Source organism: Spermophilus citellus, assembly GCF_964194105.1.
Source record: "Spermophilus citellus genome assembly, chromosome: 4".
In the NCBI taxonomy this organism is placed as follows: domain Eukaryota; kingdom Metazoa; phylum Chordata; class Mammalia; order Rodentia; family Sciuridae; genus Spermophilus; species Spermophilus citellus.
The window spans coordinates 117237801-117258979 of NC_138185.1; the positions used below are offsets into that span (position 1 = coordinate 117237801).

General features: G+C 35.8%; 1 protein-coding gene across 6 annotated transcripts in view; it reads right to left on the bottom strand.

Moving 5' to 3' along the window:
* Positions 1–21179, bottom strand: part of USP3 (ubiquitin specific peptidase 3) — a 95833-nt gene that overhangs the window by 25827 nt on the left and 48827 nt on the right. For all 6 annotated transcript variants that reach the window (XM_081290646.1, XM_081290649.1, XM_081290648.1 and 3 more), the window contains 5 exons: positions 11872–11955; positions 9301–9382; positions 7325–7407; positions 6066–6179; positions 3408–3521 (listed from right to left, as the gene is read on the bottom strand). In XM_081290646.1, coding sequence (XP_081146772.1) covers positions 3408–3521; positions 6066–6179; positions 7325–7407; positions 9301–9382; positions 11872–11955 — 477 coding nt within the window. The remainder of the gene's footprint in view (positions 1–3407; positions 3522–6065; positions 6180–7324; positions 7408–9300; positions 9383–11871; positions 11956–21179) is intronic.

The following is a 21179-nucleotide window of genomic DNA, read 5'->3' on the forward strand; positions in this document are numbered from 1 at the left end:
ACCAAAGAAGCTATTTACTAACATGAATCACGTCAAAGTAAAACAAAAAAGAATAACATGTCAGTTATGTTTAAAATCAACATAGACACACTTGTTAATATATGTACACAGATTATCAATGAAAAGATGCACAAAAATCTAGTAAATATGACTGTTTCCAGAAGACAGAATGAATGGCAAGGGAAGAGAGTAAATGAAAAAACATTCACTGCATATTCTTTAACCTTTTGAATTTTTAACCATGTATGTCTTACTTCTTTTTTTTATTAGCTACACATGACAGTACAATGATCTTGACAGTTCATACATTTGAATCAAATGGGGTATAATTTCTCATTTTTCTGATTGTACAGGTTGCAGAATCACATTAGTCATACAGTCACCTATATACATACAGCAATAATAATGTCTATTTTATTCTGCTGCCCTTCCTATCCCCCCTTCCCCTCCCCTCCCCTCCCATCACTTCTCTCTATCCAATCTAATGTGACACACTTTTTTTCTTTAAAGAAGTAAACTTCATAAGTTTTATGAAAAGACAAGAATAGGAAGAGAGGGACATACTAGGAAGTCATTAGCGTGCTAAGTGGATATGTACAGTGGAAAAGGTCAGGAAAATTTTTCCTGCTGGCTTTTGGTTTGAGAATGGGGGAGAAAAATTATCCTTGATTTCTTTATCCAAAGCTGCTGATTACATTTAAGAGCATTTTTATGCTGCATTTATTTAATAAATGAAAGTTGTTCCTCCTACATGAGGTTTATATTTCTCAATCATATTTCATTCCAGGGGATCAAGTTCCTTAGACATTGTTATGTGATAATCAGGAAAAATGGGCTTTCTAAACTTAAAAAAAATGGCTTAGGGTTGTAAATAAATGTAATAAAAACATAATTCAAGACTCATTGTGCTTCCACATAGTCATGTTTTAAGAATCTCAAAACACACCTAATAGAAATAAGAGCTATTAGAAGAAAAGCCCACCTTCTTGCCTCATACCTGGGCACACACAAAAGCCTTAACCATGATATAATCTCAATATCTAGACCTAACAAAGAAAATTATTCTTTCATTACATGAAAAAGGAAAATGATATCAATTACTACAGAACTAAAAGAAAGCCCAGCCAAGAAAATAATAGCACCTAATTCTCAGCAATCATTAAGGAATTTTAAGAGTTCATGTATATCAGAAATCACTCCAGAAGCCAGGCGCAATGGCACATGCCTGTACTCTCAGTGACCTCAGAAGGCTGAGGCAAGAGGACTCCAAGTTCAAAGGCAGCCTCAGCAACTTAGTGAGACTGACTCAAAATAAAATAAAAATAAGGGGTGGGGTGTAGACCCACAGTAGAGTGTCCCTGGGTTTAATCCCCAATCACCCCAGAGAATCCATGCTGAATTCCTCAAGCTGATTATCTGTTTTAAAAAATTCTTTCCCTATTGTTATGGTTTAGATATGTGGTATCCGCCCCCCGCCCCAAAAAAAAGCTTATGTGTGAGACAATGCAAGAAAGTTTAGAAGTGAAATGACTGGGCTAACCCAATCAATGAATTAATCCCCTAACAGGGTGACTGGTGACTACAGACCGAGTGTCCCTGGAGGAGGTGGGTCATTGGGGGAGGCATGCCTTTGGAACATATTTTGTGAGCTGAACTTAGTCACTCTTTGCTTCTTGAGCATGTCCTGAGATACTTTCCTCCACCACAATCTTCTGCCATCATGTTCTGCCTCACCTCAAGCCCCAAGGTCCCAGCTATCTAGGGACCAAGATCTCTAAAACCATGAGCCCTCAAATAAGCTTTTCCTCTTTTAATTATTCTTGTCAGGTTTTCGGATCACAGCAATTTGAAAAAGCTGACTAAAACACCTACCAGTAGGAATATCAGAATGTGAAAATTAAGCAGCTAAAAACTAAATCATGTTCACAATTGGGCCATAGAAACTAGAAAGGGCAGAGATGTGGGAAGATTTAGAGGGAAAGTAGAATTATGTTATATAGAAGTACAATAACTTTTCTAAACTTCCAAAGAATGAAGGGCCTTGTTTACCCTGGGGACTAAGAACAATATAAAATTAGTTAGTGGGTCTCATGCAAGACATGTGGACAAATTACAATTAATGTGTGTATTATTAACCAACTTCACAAACACCTAGATTCCAATTCTGTTCATGATATCTAGTGGATGTATAACACTGAACAAGTTGCTTCTCTTGTTTCGACTTCTATGAGATGGGAGTAACACTTCCCACCTTGCTTCGAATTTTTTTGCTGCTTGTTTTTTAATGAGGATCAGATATAAAATTTTCTGCTTGCCACATTATAAGCATTCAATAAGTGAAAATTAATAACAGAATACAAAGATTAAATCCCTATTCAAGAGTCCAACTAGGTGACTGTGTTAGAAATAACCCGACTAGTAGTATCTTAACAATCATTGCTACCTTTCCTAGTTAAGAGTAAGGGAATTCTAAAAATTCTTATAAAATTAGTCTCTCCTAAGAGGAAATTTAAATGGCATGATACATAAGTTCCTTTCAAATCAAGACCAGGATTAAAAGTAGTTATTCAGGTCAGATCCTCAAGACTATACTTTTCAGCAAGGCAACAAATTTCAGTCCTTTGAAGTTGTTAACTTTTAAACATTTCTCTATACTAAAAAAAAAAAATCTATTAGGCAATAAAGCAAGATATATTTCTATATCTTGTGTGCTGTTTTTAAGCAAAGGAAAAGAAGATATATACTAGGCACCAAAATCATGACTAATAAGAATCAAACTCATTCAGGAGTGGCAAAGGCTGTTGTCCAACACCTGCAGTGCACCACATCTACTATTTATTATCTGAATCCCTACAAGGCCGACTAACCCAGAAGATGTCAGCTATCTCTTCTGACAGCACATGTAGCCAGAGAGGAAACCCCTATAACACAGTCCCTCTACCACTATGTCAGGATGGGCACTGTAACACTCTGCAGCATAACTCCTAATGGATATGAATAGTATTTTCAGAGCATTAGAACCCATATCAGAAGAGTGAATATAACACCATGGATTTCTACTTTTCTTTTGGATATTTTTAATTGGTGTAACAAGACAGTATATGATGGCAATTACTCTAAGAGTTTCAAAGAACCAAGAAAATTTTGTCCAGTATTTTTCTTAACATACATGTTATATATAAGGGTTTTATTTTTATAACAAAATACCCTACCCTTTGTTAAAGATCTTCCTAATGTATATTATTTATAATTTAAATAAATGTTTGTTTAGTCAAATGTATTCAACTTCTGCTTTTTTAAAAAAGGTATCATCTAGAATAGTTAAAATATCACTACTTTATCAGAAATTGTTTTAGAAGAAGTGTAAAGACTAATTTTGTTCTAAAATATCCTTCTTTAATACTTACCTAAAATTTGGCATTATCTTCCAAACAACATAAAACAAAGATTCTGGGCTAAATGCAGTTTGGCTGCCTTGCCATAAAGCACAGAGTGTTTTTCTAAACTCTTCTACCAAAGACCTGGAAAAGAGGAAGGAACAATATCATTAGCATTACTAATAAGGGGCTACTATTTCAATATAATGTTTAATTGTCTAAAATGTATAAGTGAAAAATAAAAGCTTTAAAAAGGCTTAGTCTTTTCTGAACTACATTTGACCACCAAATAAGAGCACCTCAAAAACCCATAGACATAGCAGTTAATTGCTGACAAAACTAGTTTTTAAGCACATCGTTAACTCTGAGAATACTACAGTACTGCCAAATTTATACATTCTGAATTTTTTTAAATGCACAGAAACAATAAAGCAGTGGATAATTTATAGCCAAATCCTTTAAGAATGCCCATTTTAAAAACATAAAACAAGCAATAGCATCTCTTTCTCCATCTCCTGCATTCCTGCATTTTTTTTTCTTTTCCCTCCTTCCTTCTTACTTTAGTACTAGGGACTGACCCCATGGACACTTTAGCACTGAGCTACATCCCCAATTCTTCTTGTTTCTTATTTTGAGACAAGGCCTTTCTAAGTTGCTGAGACTGGCCTGATTCTCCTGCCTCAGCCTCCCAGGTCACTGGGATTACAAGCATGTATCACTGCCCTGCATTTTTCCTTCTTGCCCATCACTAGGAGCTCTTCTTAGATGTTAACCTGTGAACATTTGCTCTCTTCTGCCTCAGAATTCATGTGGTCACAAAGTTTTTAATGCTCAAAACTGTACCCAGACTCTCAAATCCAAATTTAAAAGTCAAATTCTTCCATGGCCATTTTTATTCAGGTATCTCTGGTTTCCAATATGAATTTTCTACTGGAGGTCCTCTTGTTACTTCAAATTCAATGTGATTTAAACAGCTCAAGTACCTACTATTCTCTTTACTCTCCCTACTGTCACCCAGTATCCATTTTGTTCTACTCTCATAAGAATAGGACTATCATTTTTGCTGAGTGTACGAATTGCCAGAATAAAGAACTGTGAGTGTACACAACTTTAGGGAAATTTCCTTAAAGAGAAAGAGTAGTTCTTATTGATCCATTTCCTCTTTCCTCAAGCTGGAATGAAGGTGTAATGGCGGATAAGAGTCTCACCTTAATGGTTGCTCCAACAGAAACCAGAGGAACTTGATGACTTTGTGAAACAACCCTGGGCAAATAACCTCTGACTCTTACATGAGAAAATAAACCATGGATGTTTAAGTCACTATTAATTTTTATTTTCCATGCATGTAGCTATAACTACATATTCAACTTCAACTTCTCTGTCAATATAACAACCACACCCTTGGATACTCAATTAATGCATATATCAGAGAACCTCGATACCTTCCTTCTCAACCCATATAATCCACGTCCCTGGGATACAAATTGTATATTTGACTTCCTAGGACCTGAACCTCTTCCTGCATTTGGGAAATTTGCCACTGTAAGCATCTTAGTGGGAGTCAGAGCCTGCCGCCTACCAGAAGCTGAAAAGTCCAGATTCTGGCTTTCTCAGCCTCCCTCACAATTAGAACACATATGTGGCCTGAGTTCTCAACATCTGAAGCACAGTAAGTGACAAAAAGAATCAAGGACAGCACCAAACCCTCTCTGTCAGTGGTAGCAGCAAAGATCATCACCCAGAGTCCAGGGACAGCAGTTAAGGGGCCTTTACCAGCACCCATCTCCATTAGGAACTGTGGCATGAGGCTGTGCAGGAAGGCAGCAGTGTCCTTACAGGACAGTTCTATCCCCTCCTACCTAATTGAAGCCTGCTTGAATGCAAGCACTTTCCACCTCGTCCTTCATACTGCTATAAAATAAAACTCCCTTCCAACACCACTCATGCGACATTATTCCATTCCTGCTCTGATGCCTGGTTTCTCCATCCTGGGGATCTACCCATATTGCCCATATTTCTAACATGTTCTATCCTACTCTTCCTCAGACACTGAGGAAGGACACTGTCAGATTATAAAATGATGTTTCAAAATGAGTGGCAATGGGAGTGTGTGGATTTGGGATAGGCAGACAGGTAAAACATTAATTATATACAGATTACAAGTCACTGCTCTATTTCAGAAAAGACATGAAAAATCGTGATTATATAGCAGATCTTCTGAACCCTAAATAGGAAAAGGCTATAATGAATTTAAGTTTGGTCCTTAATATCTGTTTTTCCCCTCTTCATATCAATTAGAAATTGTATTTCCCTACAATTAATATGTTGGTTACAAATTAATTTTATTAGCCAAGACAGGTTTACTGAACACTATCAGACAAGTCAAGTCACATAAACTAATGATATTCATGTTAGTCTACACCTAGAACTCTATCTAGATGTCAATTCTAAAATGCACAAATTAGCAGACTCAACAAGTAGAATGCTAAATTTATCCTTCCTGTTATAGTAAACAGAAAGAAAAGAATTTCAACAATTATTAAGATTGCCAGCTAGATACTTAAAATACAATTTTCCCTACAGTTTTTTTTTACATGCCTATGAACTCAAATAATACAATAAAAATCACTAGTGAGAGTCATGTGTTTTGCAGCTCAAAGCCAGAAAGGACATATTCTGATAACTCACACATTGTTATCCCCTTGGCTCCTGGTGTGATATGTTCGCCTTCCTGCTGTTTTCCCATTCCTTAACTCCACAGCGGGCAGTTCTTTGAAATAACAGCAAAACTGCTCAATGTTACTATTGTAAAAGAAAGGGAAGAAAATGATTTTTTTTTAAAAAGAAAAGAACAGAATTTAATATAACTGTCAAGAAAGTTCTATGAAATCTAGCTATGGATTTTGAAAGTGTAATCTTTCAATTAATTGTCACATTTTAAGTTGTATTAAATACAATCTCTTGTATTGAATTGTTTCATTATAGTTCTTCATGCACTAAACAGTATGGATAACTTTGTAGAAATGAACAAAGAACTTAAAATCTCTTCAAAAATATCTCCAATTTTCCTTACATCTATTGATTAACACCATTACTCTCTTTAGGGTGTTTGTTTCTAGGTATTTGATAATTTCCTTAAATAAAAACAAACCATATTATTTATATAACATTATACAGAATCATAAGAATGTACCTTTAAGGAAAGATCAAATATGGTTCTTCTCCTTATTAGCAATTTGATTTGGGAAGATAATTTACTCTAGCATGTGATACATCTAACACTATACAATTCTCAAAATATTCTGCTGATGTCAGACTTGTTTGGCTGTTTCATTTTTATTATTTCTCTTACATTTTGAAGATCTTCTAAATGTGTAATCTTATTACCATGCTGGAAACTTAACTAATGACTAAAATAAACTCTCTGAATAAGGGAACTGCAAACTGGTCCAAAGGCCAAATGTAGCACTTGGTCAGGGAGTTTTTACATTTTTACAGTAAGTTTTACATGAGAAGGAGGAGGAGGAGGAGAAGGAAGAGGAGGGGGAGGGGAGGAGGAGGGGGAAGGAGGGGGAGGGGAGGAGAAGAATATGAACTAAGGACTAAATTATTTATTTATTTATTATTATTATTATTATTATTATTTATCCTGCCATTCACAGAAAAAGTGTACTGATCCCTTCTGTAGTCTATTCAGGGAAAAATGAGAAATAAACAATAACAGCTAACAGCTATTCGCTACCAAGTGCTGCTGTAAGACTTCTGACAATTATTTAATCTTCTCATTATCCTATGAGGTAGGAACAATTATTCCCAATGTTACTGATGAGAAAACTAAGGAAAAGTCAGTTGAGTAACTTCCCCAAGCCATATGACTAGAGTTAGAAGCACAGCCTTTGCTCTTAAAACTTTCATGAGAGATACTTAAGCTCTGACTATAATGTTACCTGAGTGACTGAAGGATGGCATTCATGAAACATGTGTTGCCCAAATTCCGAAGGCCTGTCGCACAAATGGTAGTGGTACTTCCCTATAAAATGGAAAAGAAGAGTCCATTAGTAATGCCAAGGGAAGGCAGACTGTTTCAAATATCAAAGTTAAGCAAAAGCCTCACCTTGAAACTCTAGTATCAGGATAGTCTGAAAGTAGACCTTTTCTGTCCCAAGAATATGTCAAACATACGCTCAATTTAGTCTCTATGTGTATAAATATTTTTTGAAGGCTATTCTGATCCTGGGCTTGTTCTAAATGAGAACAATGTTGTCAATGGATCTTTATTTATTTACATGTGGTGCTGAGAATTTAAGTCAGTGCCTCACATATGGTAGGCAAGCACTCTACCACTAAGCCACAACCCCGGCCCCTAAATGAGAGTATCTTATTGGAAGATTATAAGAAAATAAACATTAGTATGTAAAATGGAGTACACAATGCAAAAATAAACAGGAAAATAAAATTTAAGATTCATACCTATATAAGATTCTATTAAATATAATGGAATCTGAAAAAAATTATATAAGCCCCAAGTATTTCTGTTCCCAAACTTATAACTTGAAGCCATGCATAAATGACCAATATATGTTTTCTTAGCAATGAACCTTAAAAAATAACTTCTCTTAAAAAGACTTGAGGCTTGCTTTTCTGATTAGTTTTACAATGCACCTACTACTTAGGAGGTAGACCTACCAATTCAATTCAAAACATTTCTGCCCATTAATTCAAAAGGTTACAAGAGCACTCTCGCTGTTTGTTTCAAAAAATAAAGGCTATGGCCGAGCGTGATGGCACACACCTGTAATCACAGCAGCAAGGGAGGCTGAGGCAGAATTCAAAGCCAACCTCAACAAAAATGAAGTGCTAAGCAACTCGGTGAGACCCTGTCTCTAAATAAAATACAATAGGACTGGGGATGTGGCTTGGTGATTGAATGCCCTTGAGTTCAGCCCCTAATACTCCCCCCCCAACCCCTGGCAAAAAAAATTGAGACTGTGGACGTGTCCAAACACAGCTACCATGACATCAAAGGGTAGCTATGGGGCAAAAACACTGGTTCATTTAAAAACAATTTAGTGATCTTTAAATTTTTGTTTTGGTACTGGGGATTGAACCTAGGGGTGCTTAATCATTGAGTCACATCCCCGGCCCTTTTTAAATATTTTATTTAGAGTCACAGCCTCACTAAGTTGCTTAGGGACTGACTTTGAACTTAAAATCCTCCTGCCTCAGCCTCACAAGCTGCTGGGATTACCGTGTGTGCCACCACACCCAGTTTGACCTTTAAATTTAGCTCATCTATTAATTGCTTATGGCTTGTACAGCATTAAACAGATGATTACCAGAATGTTTTCTTTTTCTTTTTTTTTATGGTACTGGGGATTGAACCCAGGGGCACTTTACCACTGAAATACATCCCCACTTTTTTATTTTGAGACAGGGTCTCACTAAATTGTGAAGGCTGGCTTCAGACTTGCAATCCTCCTGCCTCAGCCTACCCAGTCACTGGGATTACAGGTTTATGCCACTCAGCCCAGTTGCATATTCTTCTATGGTAAAATTATTTTAAAGACATCCTAAGGAATAAAATTTGCAAAAGTTCAGTCCCATAGAATATGCACTAGTGATGTTTACCCTAAGGAAGCAAGGATCTTTAAGATTCCATAGAAATGGAATAATAAAACCATAAGCAGGCATTAAGAGCAACCTGCTTTCAACAGCAGAGGAACACAGTATGGCACTGACAGATGGGGGACTCACTGGAGTCACATCAAGAATGATTAGTACAAGTAGCAAATATTTTATAAAATACTCCAAATCTAAGGCACAGATTAATAAAAGTCCTTAACTAACAACATTAAATGTTAGAGTTATAACAGTGTCTAGATCTCAACTACCTCTTGTATTTGAATAAGTTTTAATTACTTACATTTACTTTTAATAACTTGCTGTTTAGAGATGAGTTTTCCAAAAGTTTTCTTTTCCTATGCCTGTCAGCTGTGAAAGCTGAGCTATTAAAACACAAACAAACAGTCAAAAAGACATTAATATATACATGCTACACAACAGGCTAAAGAATAAACTCAAGATGCCCTCTGCATCTAGGGCATGAAGCCCTGCCTGACTGCTTAGTCATGCCATCAAGTGACCAGTCAGGCCCACGAGTATTTGAAATTAACTGAAGCGTTCAACTTCCCTGGAAATTCCCACTGCTCCTCCAAAGCTGAGAAAGGGCTGGATGCTGATCCCAGCAAAGCCAGCCAGCTAAATGTAGTTTGTGAGACATGCCATCTCAATTTCCACTCTGTCTACCTAATCATTTGTGAAGCTTCAAAAATGAGAAGATCCATTCCTTACAATAAAAGGAAAAACCTGACATCAGTATTCTGAATTTAACAGTGAGTCTAAAATAATATGATATTTCTTTCTTAATTTGGATAAAAGTATGTTTCACTCATATGCCTTGATAGATTATATGAGTGTGAGGAATGATAATTATGGGATTATAGGCATATATAAATTAATTTGATTCACCTATGCTGTAAAAAATTCTAATTAGATTAGAAAATAAAATTATTTCTCATCAAAATTTTTCTGCTTAAATTTTATCAGAAAGTTGTTCTTCAAAATGTCACTTTAAAGTTATTGGCTATCAGGAGAACTAATCTGAAGGAAGTAAAAATTATAGTTAAACATAGACTTTTAAGTCTGCCAATTCTCTTCTACCTTCTAAAAGTACCCAGCTAATCCAAAGTAAATATATAATTATTTTTCTTTCCAGAATTAAAGTTAACCTAAGTTTAAAATTCAGTTTCAAGGTGGCTTTTCAAATGCTCCATAGCCACATGTGGCAAGTGGCTACCATATTAGAAAGGGAAGATCACAGAATGCTTACATAATTGCAGAAAGTTCCACGGGACAGCGAGGCCCCAGAAGATGTACAGGATAAACACAAATATAATCACAGTTTTTAGATTCCACTATAAATTAAAGCCTATGTTTGTAAAACATAAAAATAAATTTAGGTGATGTTTCTCAACATAGGAAAAGAATTGCAAAGTAGATTTCTCAGTGGGGCCAAGTAGAAGTATGCACAAGATGGCTGTGACATCTTTTATCTGATGAAGTAATAAATAGAAACAAAGTATTTTCTAATTGTATGAACACACATACAGTTATGGAAGGCCCTACTTTCCCTCTGACTTAATTCTGACTTACTTTGGACTGAGGTGGCAGTCTTGTCTTAGAGAAAACTAAGTAGCAGAGAAAATATTCTGATAGCTACCCACTTTTACACCAAGCATGTAAGATCTTTACAATGACATTATCATCCCAAGAGTGACTAATTACTTCAGTAATCTCCTACTTCATAATTTATTGTGAGCAACTTTAGACAAAATTAAATATTTGGATTAGTGATCTGTACCTGTGTTTCTAATCCTACATAGGCTCATGATGCTTAGTTTAGATTAAAGGGGTAAAAAAAAAATCAATTTGAGAAAGAACGGAGCAAAAGATGACAAGCTAAAAGTATTTAAACCCAAAGTGATTGAATTATTTTAGAATCTTCCTTATAAGCTTTATGTTCTATTTAAGGCAATAAGACATGATTAAAGACTTTGGTCAACAAATACTATATAGTGTTGCACTGAAAGAAGTTAGGTTATTTCTCTTTCAGTATATATTCTGAAATATTCTACTGGATCTACATTTAAGTTTGTCAAGGGATCCCTGCTTTGGCATATTTTCACAATGTCTTCTATACACCAACTGCCAAAATAAATCAGATGGCACCTGATGATTTGGGTGATTTATACAGATTTCACTTGAGTCAGCAGTCATTCCAGGCCATGCTTCTATCCACTGTAGCTTCAAAGGCATTGCTATTTGGGCTTTTATTTATCACTTCAATTTCAGGTCCAGCAAGCTTTATCTGAATAGGCATTCAGCTATAGTAAGAAAAGTCTATTCACATAAATTCTTCAATTTCTTTATGATCACAAAGCATGTACAGTTCTTTGTAATTTCAAATATGCATTACCCCTAACAAAAAAAAGTATAAGATAAAACTAGAATCCTGTGCTATTGTACAGATGCAATGATACTTAAATCTAATTTCTCTTAATGCATAAATCTTGGTCTAAGATCTCATAATACATTTGACAGATTTTCTAATACTAAAGGTAACTCTATAATGATCTTATATTGTTTTCTGTCCTCTCCCCCAAACTCTCTTTGCAAAAAAATTGAGTACCTTACAAATTGGTGGGCAATAACAACAACAACAACAACAAAATAGGTTCCTGGGCCCTTAGACATGGCTTATCTAAACAGTAAATGAAATGTGGGCAAAGTTTCAGATATCCAAACCCAAAACATAGTTTACCAATATTTTATTTACAATAAAAAACATGATGAAGTTATAGAACTCACAAAAATTCCACTCAAAGTGCTAAAGGACCCCTTAACACCCTTCTCTTTTCCAAGACCTAATACTTACTTTTCCAAGTTCTGTAAGTGTTCTCTGACTTTTTGTACCAGTCCCAGCTTGGTGTCATTAACCACAAAATCATCACAGCGATAACTGCAAGGAAAATATTAATCAATGTGTATATAAAGAGCTTGAGGAAACCACAGTAATGAAATCACTAAAAGGTCTGGCTGTTGCCAAGATGATCACATGGCTCTGTAGGCAGTTACTGTTGGTGGTAAGTTTAAAGAGGATCTGGAATACACAATGGAATGTTTTTAAGAGTCTTTTTAAAAAGCCACGTAGGCAATGAACACTAGCTTCTTTTCATATGCTCTTCAATTCCTCCTTTGGAAATGAAATGAGCTGCGGACATGTGTTACATTCTTTTTAGTGGTACATAATACATGGAAAAGGAAATAAAAGCACCCATTCATGTAGCCTTAAGCCTAAAGCTTTAAGGTAACACTTTCCAACACAAATTAATGGGAAATTTGGGGGAGGAGAGATACAAGTGAAAAGCAGGAAGAAGGTAATTTAACTTGTAGGGTTATATAGAAAAAGTAAAAGCTGGATATCTTAAACATAATTAAAATAAATAGAATTCAGATGAGTTAGGAAGAAAGAATCTTTCATTCTGAGACATTAGGAAATTGCTAAGTGCTCTGTAAAAAAATGTTTGGGGTGTTTTTAAAAATCAACACAGTATTTTAGCAAGTCAATAAGCAGATAATATAAGGACTCACATACAATTAACTGCATTATAATTTTATTTTTTGCTGGAATAGGCCAATTTTAACAAAAACAACTTATAGGCTGGCAGTAAGATATTCTTTTAAATGTGCAGTTTTGTACAAAGGCACTTTTTTAACTACTAAAGAATAATGAAAATAACACTAGTATTCTGAGCAAACAAAACCTTGAAAGCATAGCACTTAGTAAAAATAATTTTATCTCTAACCAAATCCAAGAAAACATCTCAAATATCTGAAACCAATCTATAAAAAATTTTAAAAATAAAAAAGAGAGAACAGGTAGGAAGTAATGATTCTAAAAATTTAGATACAAAACCATGGCTTGTGACTTTCATTCAGAGAAGTGAAATTTTTAAGTGAATGCTTTTGAAAACTTAAAATGTTACCTTTGTCATTATTTAACATGCACCCTCATTAACTGATCACACATGCTGTCAATCAGGATTTCTCTAACACATTCTCAAGTTCCCAGGGTCAATTTCCAACATTTCCACATATAGCAAAAGCAACCTTTTATATCCTGGATCATCTCTCTTTGATCAAAGTACCTCTGGAAGGGGAACAAATTTTTCACTGATTTTATGACAAATACATAAAGGTATCAAATTAATGAAAAGGTTTAATTCATAAAGGTATCACATTAATGATAAGGTTTAATTCTTTGCTCCTCTGAGCATAAATGAGGGTAAGGACTACTTTATGAATCTGGGCTTAAGGTACTCCTTACTTTAATGAACCTTACGTATTCACTGCAGAATGAAACTGCATTGTTATTCTACTTTAATTCCTGTTTACATTTTCATTTTTTGTTTCCATAAATGTATGCATGTAGTTTAGATAAAACAATATTCAGTGTTCAAAACAAATTCACTCCAAATGCTAGTGTTCATCTGGGAAATGAAGTCTAAGTACAAAATCAGATAACTTTTCTGTATTAACAGGGTGCTATTCTACATAAATGAAAAACAAACCCCTAACTCCTACAAAATAGTGGTTGCTTAGTTTAAAGAAACAAATTGTTTAAAATTATTTCATAAAAAAGTATTTTGGTGGGATGATAGGAATTCAGCCTAGAATATAAAATTACATTTGTTGAAGTAGCATTTTCACATACTAAAATATTAGAGCTATTTATGACCTGGCTCTGTTCTTAACTAATGAGATTCAAATGGGTCAAGCTACTTCATCTCTCTAGATGAACTGGTCATTTTTCATCACTTAAGTGAGTAGGCTGCTCTGGACTATAGAGTTGCCCTAATGCAGCTAGTGCCAACTGAGTAAAATAAATTGATTGTTAAAGATTTTAAAATTTTTACTTAATAACTGAAACAGCATTAACCTTTATGAAACATAACTGTATTTTATGACAGAACTATATTTTACTTTCATTATTACTTTGTGCAAAATGTATGGCAGTGTACATCATGTGCATGAGACATTTCCAGCATTATACAAGAGCACAGCATGAATCTAGTTGTGTCAACAAAATGATTCCATTCATATGGTTTTTCTATGTAACAATGTAGCATTATAATGTTATTTCAATATTTTATGCAGACTACATGAGTGTGTAGTAACACCTATAAATCATAATTGGTAATTAAATTGAAATACTTGATTTTTTTTTCAACTTTTATTTGGAGGATCTGTCCAATGGTGAGAGAGGAGTGTTGAAGTCACCCATAATTATTGTGTTGTGGTCTATTTGATTCTTGAACTTGAGGACTGTTTGTTCTATAAATGTTGCAGCACCATTATTTGGCGCATAAATATTGATAATTGTTATGTCTTGTTGGTGAATGGTTCCTTTTAACAGTATATAATGTCCTTCCTTATCCCTTTTGATTAACTTAATCTTGAAGTCGATTTTATTCGATATGAGGATGGCCACCCCTGCTTGCTTACGAGGACTGTGTGCATGGTATGTTTTTTCCCTACCTTTCACCTTCAGCCTGTGTATGTCTTTTCCAATCAAATGTGTCTCCTGGAGGCAGCATATTGTTGGATTTGTTTTTTTAATCCATGTTACCAGCCTATGTCGCTTTATTGGTGAGTTTAAGCCATTTACGTTTAGAGTTACTATTGATATATGATTTGTATTTCCAGCCATGTTTGATTATTTATCTTTTTTTTTTTAATTTGGTTTGTTTCTCCATGATTAGCTTTCCCCCTGTTCTCGGGCTTGCCGAGGTACTTCCCACTGTTGGTTTTGGTTATTGTTTTTCATTTCTTCCTCATGTAGTGTTTTGACAAGATGCTTTGCAATGCTGGTTTTATGGCTGCAAATTCTTTTAACTTTTGTTTATCATGAAAGATTTTTATTTCGTTGTTGAACCTGAAGCTTAATTTTGCTGGGTACAAAATTCTTGGTTGGCATCCATTGTCTTTCAGAGTTTGAAATATGTTGTTCCAGGATCTTCTCGCTTTCAGGGTCTGTGATGAAAAATCCGTTAACCTTATTGGTTTACCCCTGAATGTAATCTGCCTCCTTTCTCTTGAAGCTTTTAATATTTTCTCTTTGTTCTGTATATTGGATATCTTCATAACAATGTGTCTTGGCGTTGGTCTACTGTGATTTTGTATGCTCAGTGTCCTGTATGCATCTACAATTTGTACATCCATTTCCTTTTTTATGTCTGGAAAGTTTTCTATAATTATTTCATTCAACAGGTTGTCCATTCCCTTGGTTTGAACCTCTATGCCTTCCTCTATCCCGATGACTCTTAAATTTGTTTTTTTATGTTATCCCATATCTCTTGGATGTTTTTCCTCATGATTTTTTACCTGCCTTCCTGAGTTGGCTAGACTCTTTTCAAGATGATATATTTTGTATTCATTATCTGACATTCTGGCTTCTACTTGCTCCACTCTGTTGGTGATACTCTCAATTGAGTTTTTAATTTGGGTTATAGTTTCCTTCATTTCTAAAATTATTGTTTGATTTTTTTATAATCTCTATCTCCTGATAAAGATGCTTATTTGCTTCTTTTATTTGCTTGTGTATTTCATTTTCAATGAGTTCTTTCAATGTTTGAATTTGCTGTCTCATATCCTAAGATTCCATTCCATCTGTCTAAAGTATTCTTTGAGTTCTTTATTTGGCCATTTTTCTGATGCCTCTAGGTCCTCCTGTATATTTAGGCTGTTCTGCATTGTTTGTACTCATTTTCTTCCTTGCTTTTTCATGCTGCTTATGTTACTTCTTGCTCTGTTTGACTGCTAAGTTACTGTTTACTCCTATAAATTTATTTGGTTTTGTGTGTCTCTGGGGTCTCTCTTTTGTGATGGGAGACTGTGACTAGAGATGATGAGTTTTGTTGCACTTTAATGTAGATTCATTCATTTCCTAAACTGTGTACGGGTTCTGATGGCATATAGCGATCTGCGCTTTGGTCTCGGGATTTATATTTAGGTCGAATGTATTGAGGTTAGTATCTCTTGGCAACCTTGGAAGGTTGCTCTACTGATGAGGGATATTAACAGGAGAATGGTCTGGAGTATTTGGGGGAAGTTAAGGTCTTGGTAGCACTATATAACACCTCGGAACATTGACCTATACATATTTAGTAAATTACACATAAACAGCGTTGTATTGCTTGGGAGGAAATGTATTAGAAGGGAAGGGAAGAAGTCACTAAAGAGAATGAGAGTAAACAGATAGAATTCAAGGAAAGGGGAATAAGGAAATTGAAAAGACAAAATAAAAAAATGGAGAATAAAAAAAGAAAAAAAATTTTAAAAAGTGATAGCAAAAAATAAATAATACAAAAATATTTTAAAAAATTAAAAAAAAATTAAAATTAAAAATTAAAAAAAATTAATAAATGCAGTCTTAGAGTTCCATTAACTTCTCTTCCAGTAGGTGGAGCTGTGCCCACCGGGCCAAGCTTCTCCTCTCAGTGCGTGCGAACCAATCACTGTGCAGCCGCTCCTCCTCCCTGACTAGGCAGGTCTCCACTCCTGAGTGTCTCGGGCCATTTCTTGTGTCTAGTCACCTCACCACTGGCCCCGTTCACAGGTGATGCTCACCACAGTACTGGCTACACGCCAGGTCTGCTGCTCACGGGAGCCCTATCTTCTTGAACAACTGGGCACCCTATCCCTGCTTGCCAATCCCTCAGCCCCTAAGGTTGTGGAGATTGGGGCTGGGAGCCCTCAGCATATTTTGCTTGCCCTCCAGTAGCCACGCCCCCAGGAGCTGGTGCAAGAGACCTCAGTTATCTGCGCTGGTGTGAGTGGTAGCCTTGGGGTCCCGCACCGTGGGTCCCGCGCCACTCCTGAATCCCTCGGTCTGACTATCGCGCTCACGGAAGAGCTAGGAGGGGCCCTTGAGGTTTCCCCGCTGTGTGTGTGGGGGCTAGGGGATTACACTCCTGTTGCCGCTGGTATCGATGAAGTTATCTCCTCCACCGCTTTCTGATGACGTCAGATATCCGCCATGTTGGTATCCCATGCGAATGGCAGCATTTCGTTCCCTTTGCTGGGTTACCAAAGCAACGGGTGGGTCCTGACCGGCCCTCTCAAGCCCCGTCTCAATCCTGTTGCCACTGCCTATGAAGGCTTGGTTGGTATTTACCTCCACAGTATTCAGCAGGACCCAGACCGAGAAGCAGTTTCCGTGGGTTCTTTAGCCCTGGGCCAGAGCAGTTCTGGGAGCCGGAATTCGGCCACTCCGGGCTCGGTGTATGTTCTGATAGGAGCAGGCTCCAAGAAGCAGTTTCTGCCGGTTCTTTAGCACTGAGCCTGAGTAATTTGTCTGCGAGATGCAGGCGAACGGCAGTCTGAAATTACCTGTTCTATAGCTGAATGAGCTGCGATCAGTCGAAAACAGGGATGGTGACGTCAGCTCTCCAAGATGGTGGCCGCTGGCTTCCTCGGTGGTCTGACCAGTGTGGAGAACCGAATTGGACCGCTTCCTTCCCCTGTCTCAAACCCAGAATTCAGCACTGAGCACAGTGAGGGCACAGCCAGCAGGAGCCCGCAGAATCTGCAGCGCCATATCTTTGCGTTGCTAGCTCCTCGTTTCCCAGCGCGCGCCGCAGTCTCTAGCCTCGGGGCGATTTGCTGAATAAGCAGCTTGACCCTCCGTGTAGACAAATCGCTTGTGTTTGAGCCCCTGTAGCTGATCCTCGGTTGATGGAAATCCTTCCTCTAGGTTTTGGAGCACCCCAATTTTGCTGGATATTCCTAACAAGATAGCTTTTAGCCGTTCTAACTCGTCATTCTCCCGCACAGTGATGAGGTACACGGGGGTGATGCACTCCCTTCGCCGCCATCTTCCTCACTTGATTTTTTTTCTAGCTCAAAAATTAAGAATAGAAGCTGGGCACAGTGGCATTCACCTGTAAGCCCAGATCTCAGGAGACTGAGGCATGAGGATCCAAGTTCAAGGCTATTCTGGGCAACTTAGTGAGACCCTGTCTCAAAACAAAAACAGAAAAAACTAGGGACATAGCTAAGCAGTACAGCACCGCTAGATTTAATCCCCAGTACTGCAAAAAGGAAAAAAAAATTAAATTTTCAAATGAAGGCATACCACTAGGACAAAATCAAGTGGAGATGAAGCGGGGGAGGGGGAGGCATGTTGCAGATTTAACTAAAATGGCAGTTGCAATTTGCACTTAAAAAAAAAACATTAAAAAACTTTATAGGAAAAGTTTTAAGATTATAAAATAAGACATTATTAAGAGGAAATTGCAAATGCATTTTAATGTAATATAAAATTGCCTCTCAAAAAGTAATTGAGGAAATTAGTCACAATTAAATGAGAAATTAGATGTGTAACAAAAACATATTAATGATTTCTAAAGGATTTGAACTTGTAACTTTGGTTAACTATAAAAAGGCTTGGAATCTTGCTAAAGAAAGAAACCATTTGTGGATAGATAAACCACTATTTCCATTTAAAAATTATGAGTAAAGATTAACAAGGGATATTTCACAAGAAAATATTTTCAATTGAACCATCAAGCAACTGTCAGTGAATAAAAGACCTTTCTAGCAATATTAAAAATCAATCAAGTCAACATCTGAAAAATTGCAGGTACTTTTTAAAATTTTTTAACTTTTAAGTGACTTTTTTACAAGACAAGACACACTGCCAAATTAATACTTCAGGTATGTTTTGTCAAAAATGACTTCAAAATTTACAAAGGCATGTCTTTGTCTATTTGCAATCTTAAAAAAAACAATTTGTCTCATTTGTATTTTTTAACATTTTACATTTGTCACTTTCAGCTAAATATGAAAAGGTTTCTATCAAGATACTGTTCAATGAAAATCTGGACTTATGGGAATTATTTATTTTCCTATTTTGTTCCACCATCTGACACGTATTACAAGTATCCGTGCTCTGAGGCAGACAACATCACAGAGGCAGTGATTAAAATTGTTTAGCATATATGGTCGAATGCTACAACTCATCACATGTTTATGGAACTATTAAGATGAACAGAAAAAAAATGAATTTAATGCTAAAAGGCATGTTGCAGATTTAACTAAAATGCTTGTGTTAAGGAAGAGTTGTACAAAGACTTAACTACACTTTTTTTTTTTTTTTGGTAGTGGGGATTGAACCCAGGGGACCTAACCATTGAGTAACATCCGTAGCCCTTTTTTATTTGTAGACAGGGTCTCACTAATTAGCTTGGGGCCTTGCAAGTTTGCTGAGGCTGGCCTTGAACTTTCAATCTGCTAGCCTCAACCTTCTAAATTGCTGGGATTACAGGCATGTACCATGACACCTAGCAAGACTTACTATACTCAACTCTAATTCAAAATTTTCTTAAAACAAAAGAAATGCTTGCCAATAGTCAAGACTCAGAGTAAAGCCAGGAAAAGATTTTTAGAAATCTGAGTGCAATTTACTTTTTTTTTTTTTTACTTATGTCACAATGCATATGAATGAGCTAAAGTTGAAGATCCAAGGAGAAAATAGCTTATTTGTGACCTAGCTTGTGACAGGTTTAAGAATTTGTGTTAAAACTGAAACTTTTCATAGTACAAACAATGATTTCACACATTTTTCAACATGAATAAATGTGCAGATTTTAATTATAATAGACTACATAAACTGACTGCAAAACCTCTAAGAAAAATAATACCTTTTTGAATTTCATGTGATAATACATGGAGTTATCACAAAAGTAAATGGATTTTCTTGGGCAGATGTATTGTAACTAATATGTTTTTGCTTCCAAATAAAATAAATTGTTGTTCTTATGAGTCAGTTTCGTCAACAAAGATGCATATATTAGAGAAAAAAAAATGTTTTGTGCTCCATTTATTATATTTATATTTTAATAATATTTGGAATACCATGAATCCACTTTAAACTTCTTTTTTTACTTGTAGATGGACACAATACCTTTATTTATTTATTTGTGATGCTGAGGATTGAACCCAGTGCCTCACACATGCAAGACAAGTGCTCCACCACTGAGCCACAATCCCAGGCACACCATGAATCCACTTTTTAACTGCAATTTTTATGAATCTAAATACTGATGAAATATTTCTGACAAAATACGTAGCTTCTCAATTGACATGTGCTATAAACCTAAAACAACTTTGGATTTTGAAGATTTCATATGGAAGAATGAAAACTATTTCTAATAATTTTTATACTGATTACATGTTTCCATGATGATATTTTTGATACAAAGTTAAATATGGTATATACTTAATTCTATGTTTTATTTTAACATGGCTACTAAAAAATTTAAACTGCAGATAAATTGCATTATTTCTGTTATATACACAAGTAAAATGAAAATCTAGGTTAAGACACTACCTGCTTTAAGATTCTATACTACTACCCAATATCATGAAGGGACACCCTAATGTAATTTCATTTAACTATAAGAACTAAATTTTATTTTGTCTAGATTTGTTTTCACAGGCTTAAAAAAACACTTTAAAGTTTTTACAACTATCTTTGTTTCTCAAGAATTTTAAGCAGTATTTTAGTTACTAAGAGGGATACTTATTATAGGATGCGACTTCTCTGTTGTTTGAATTCACTATGCTATTCAAGTGATTATTTATTATTTAAGAAAAACACCTGCTTCCATGGGTCAAAAGTTCTAAGAATATCTTTTATGAGGTGGAAAATCCATAAATATTAGTTTCCTTCTTTTGTGTTACCAAAAACCTCACAGCACACTCCCCCTCTCTACTTGCCACATTCCTGTTTTGATTTCTTCTTCCTCCCGGGCCCAAAACAAAAAAGAAAAAAGAAGTGGTAAAGGTGAGAAATAAGTGAAAATTTAAATGTTGCTTGGTTATTATTAAACTAAATTAATCTCATGTAAAATTAACCTATACATGAGATTTTTGCTTTCTAACTGGAAACTATCCCACTAATATTGGTGTTGCAAAGTCCCCAGGCAACACTAAGGCAGGAATAATGAAAATTCAAAGCCAGCCTCAACAACCTTGTAAGGCTCTATTAAAAAGATGCTGGGGATGTGGCTCAGTGGCCCTGGGTTCAATCCCTGGTACCAAAAAAAAAAAAAAAAAAAAACCCTGGCAAGCAAGCACTTGAGTAAATAAGTTCTAAAAATTGCTTCCTGGTTTTACTAC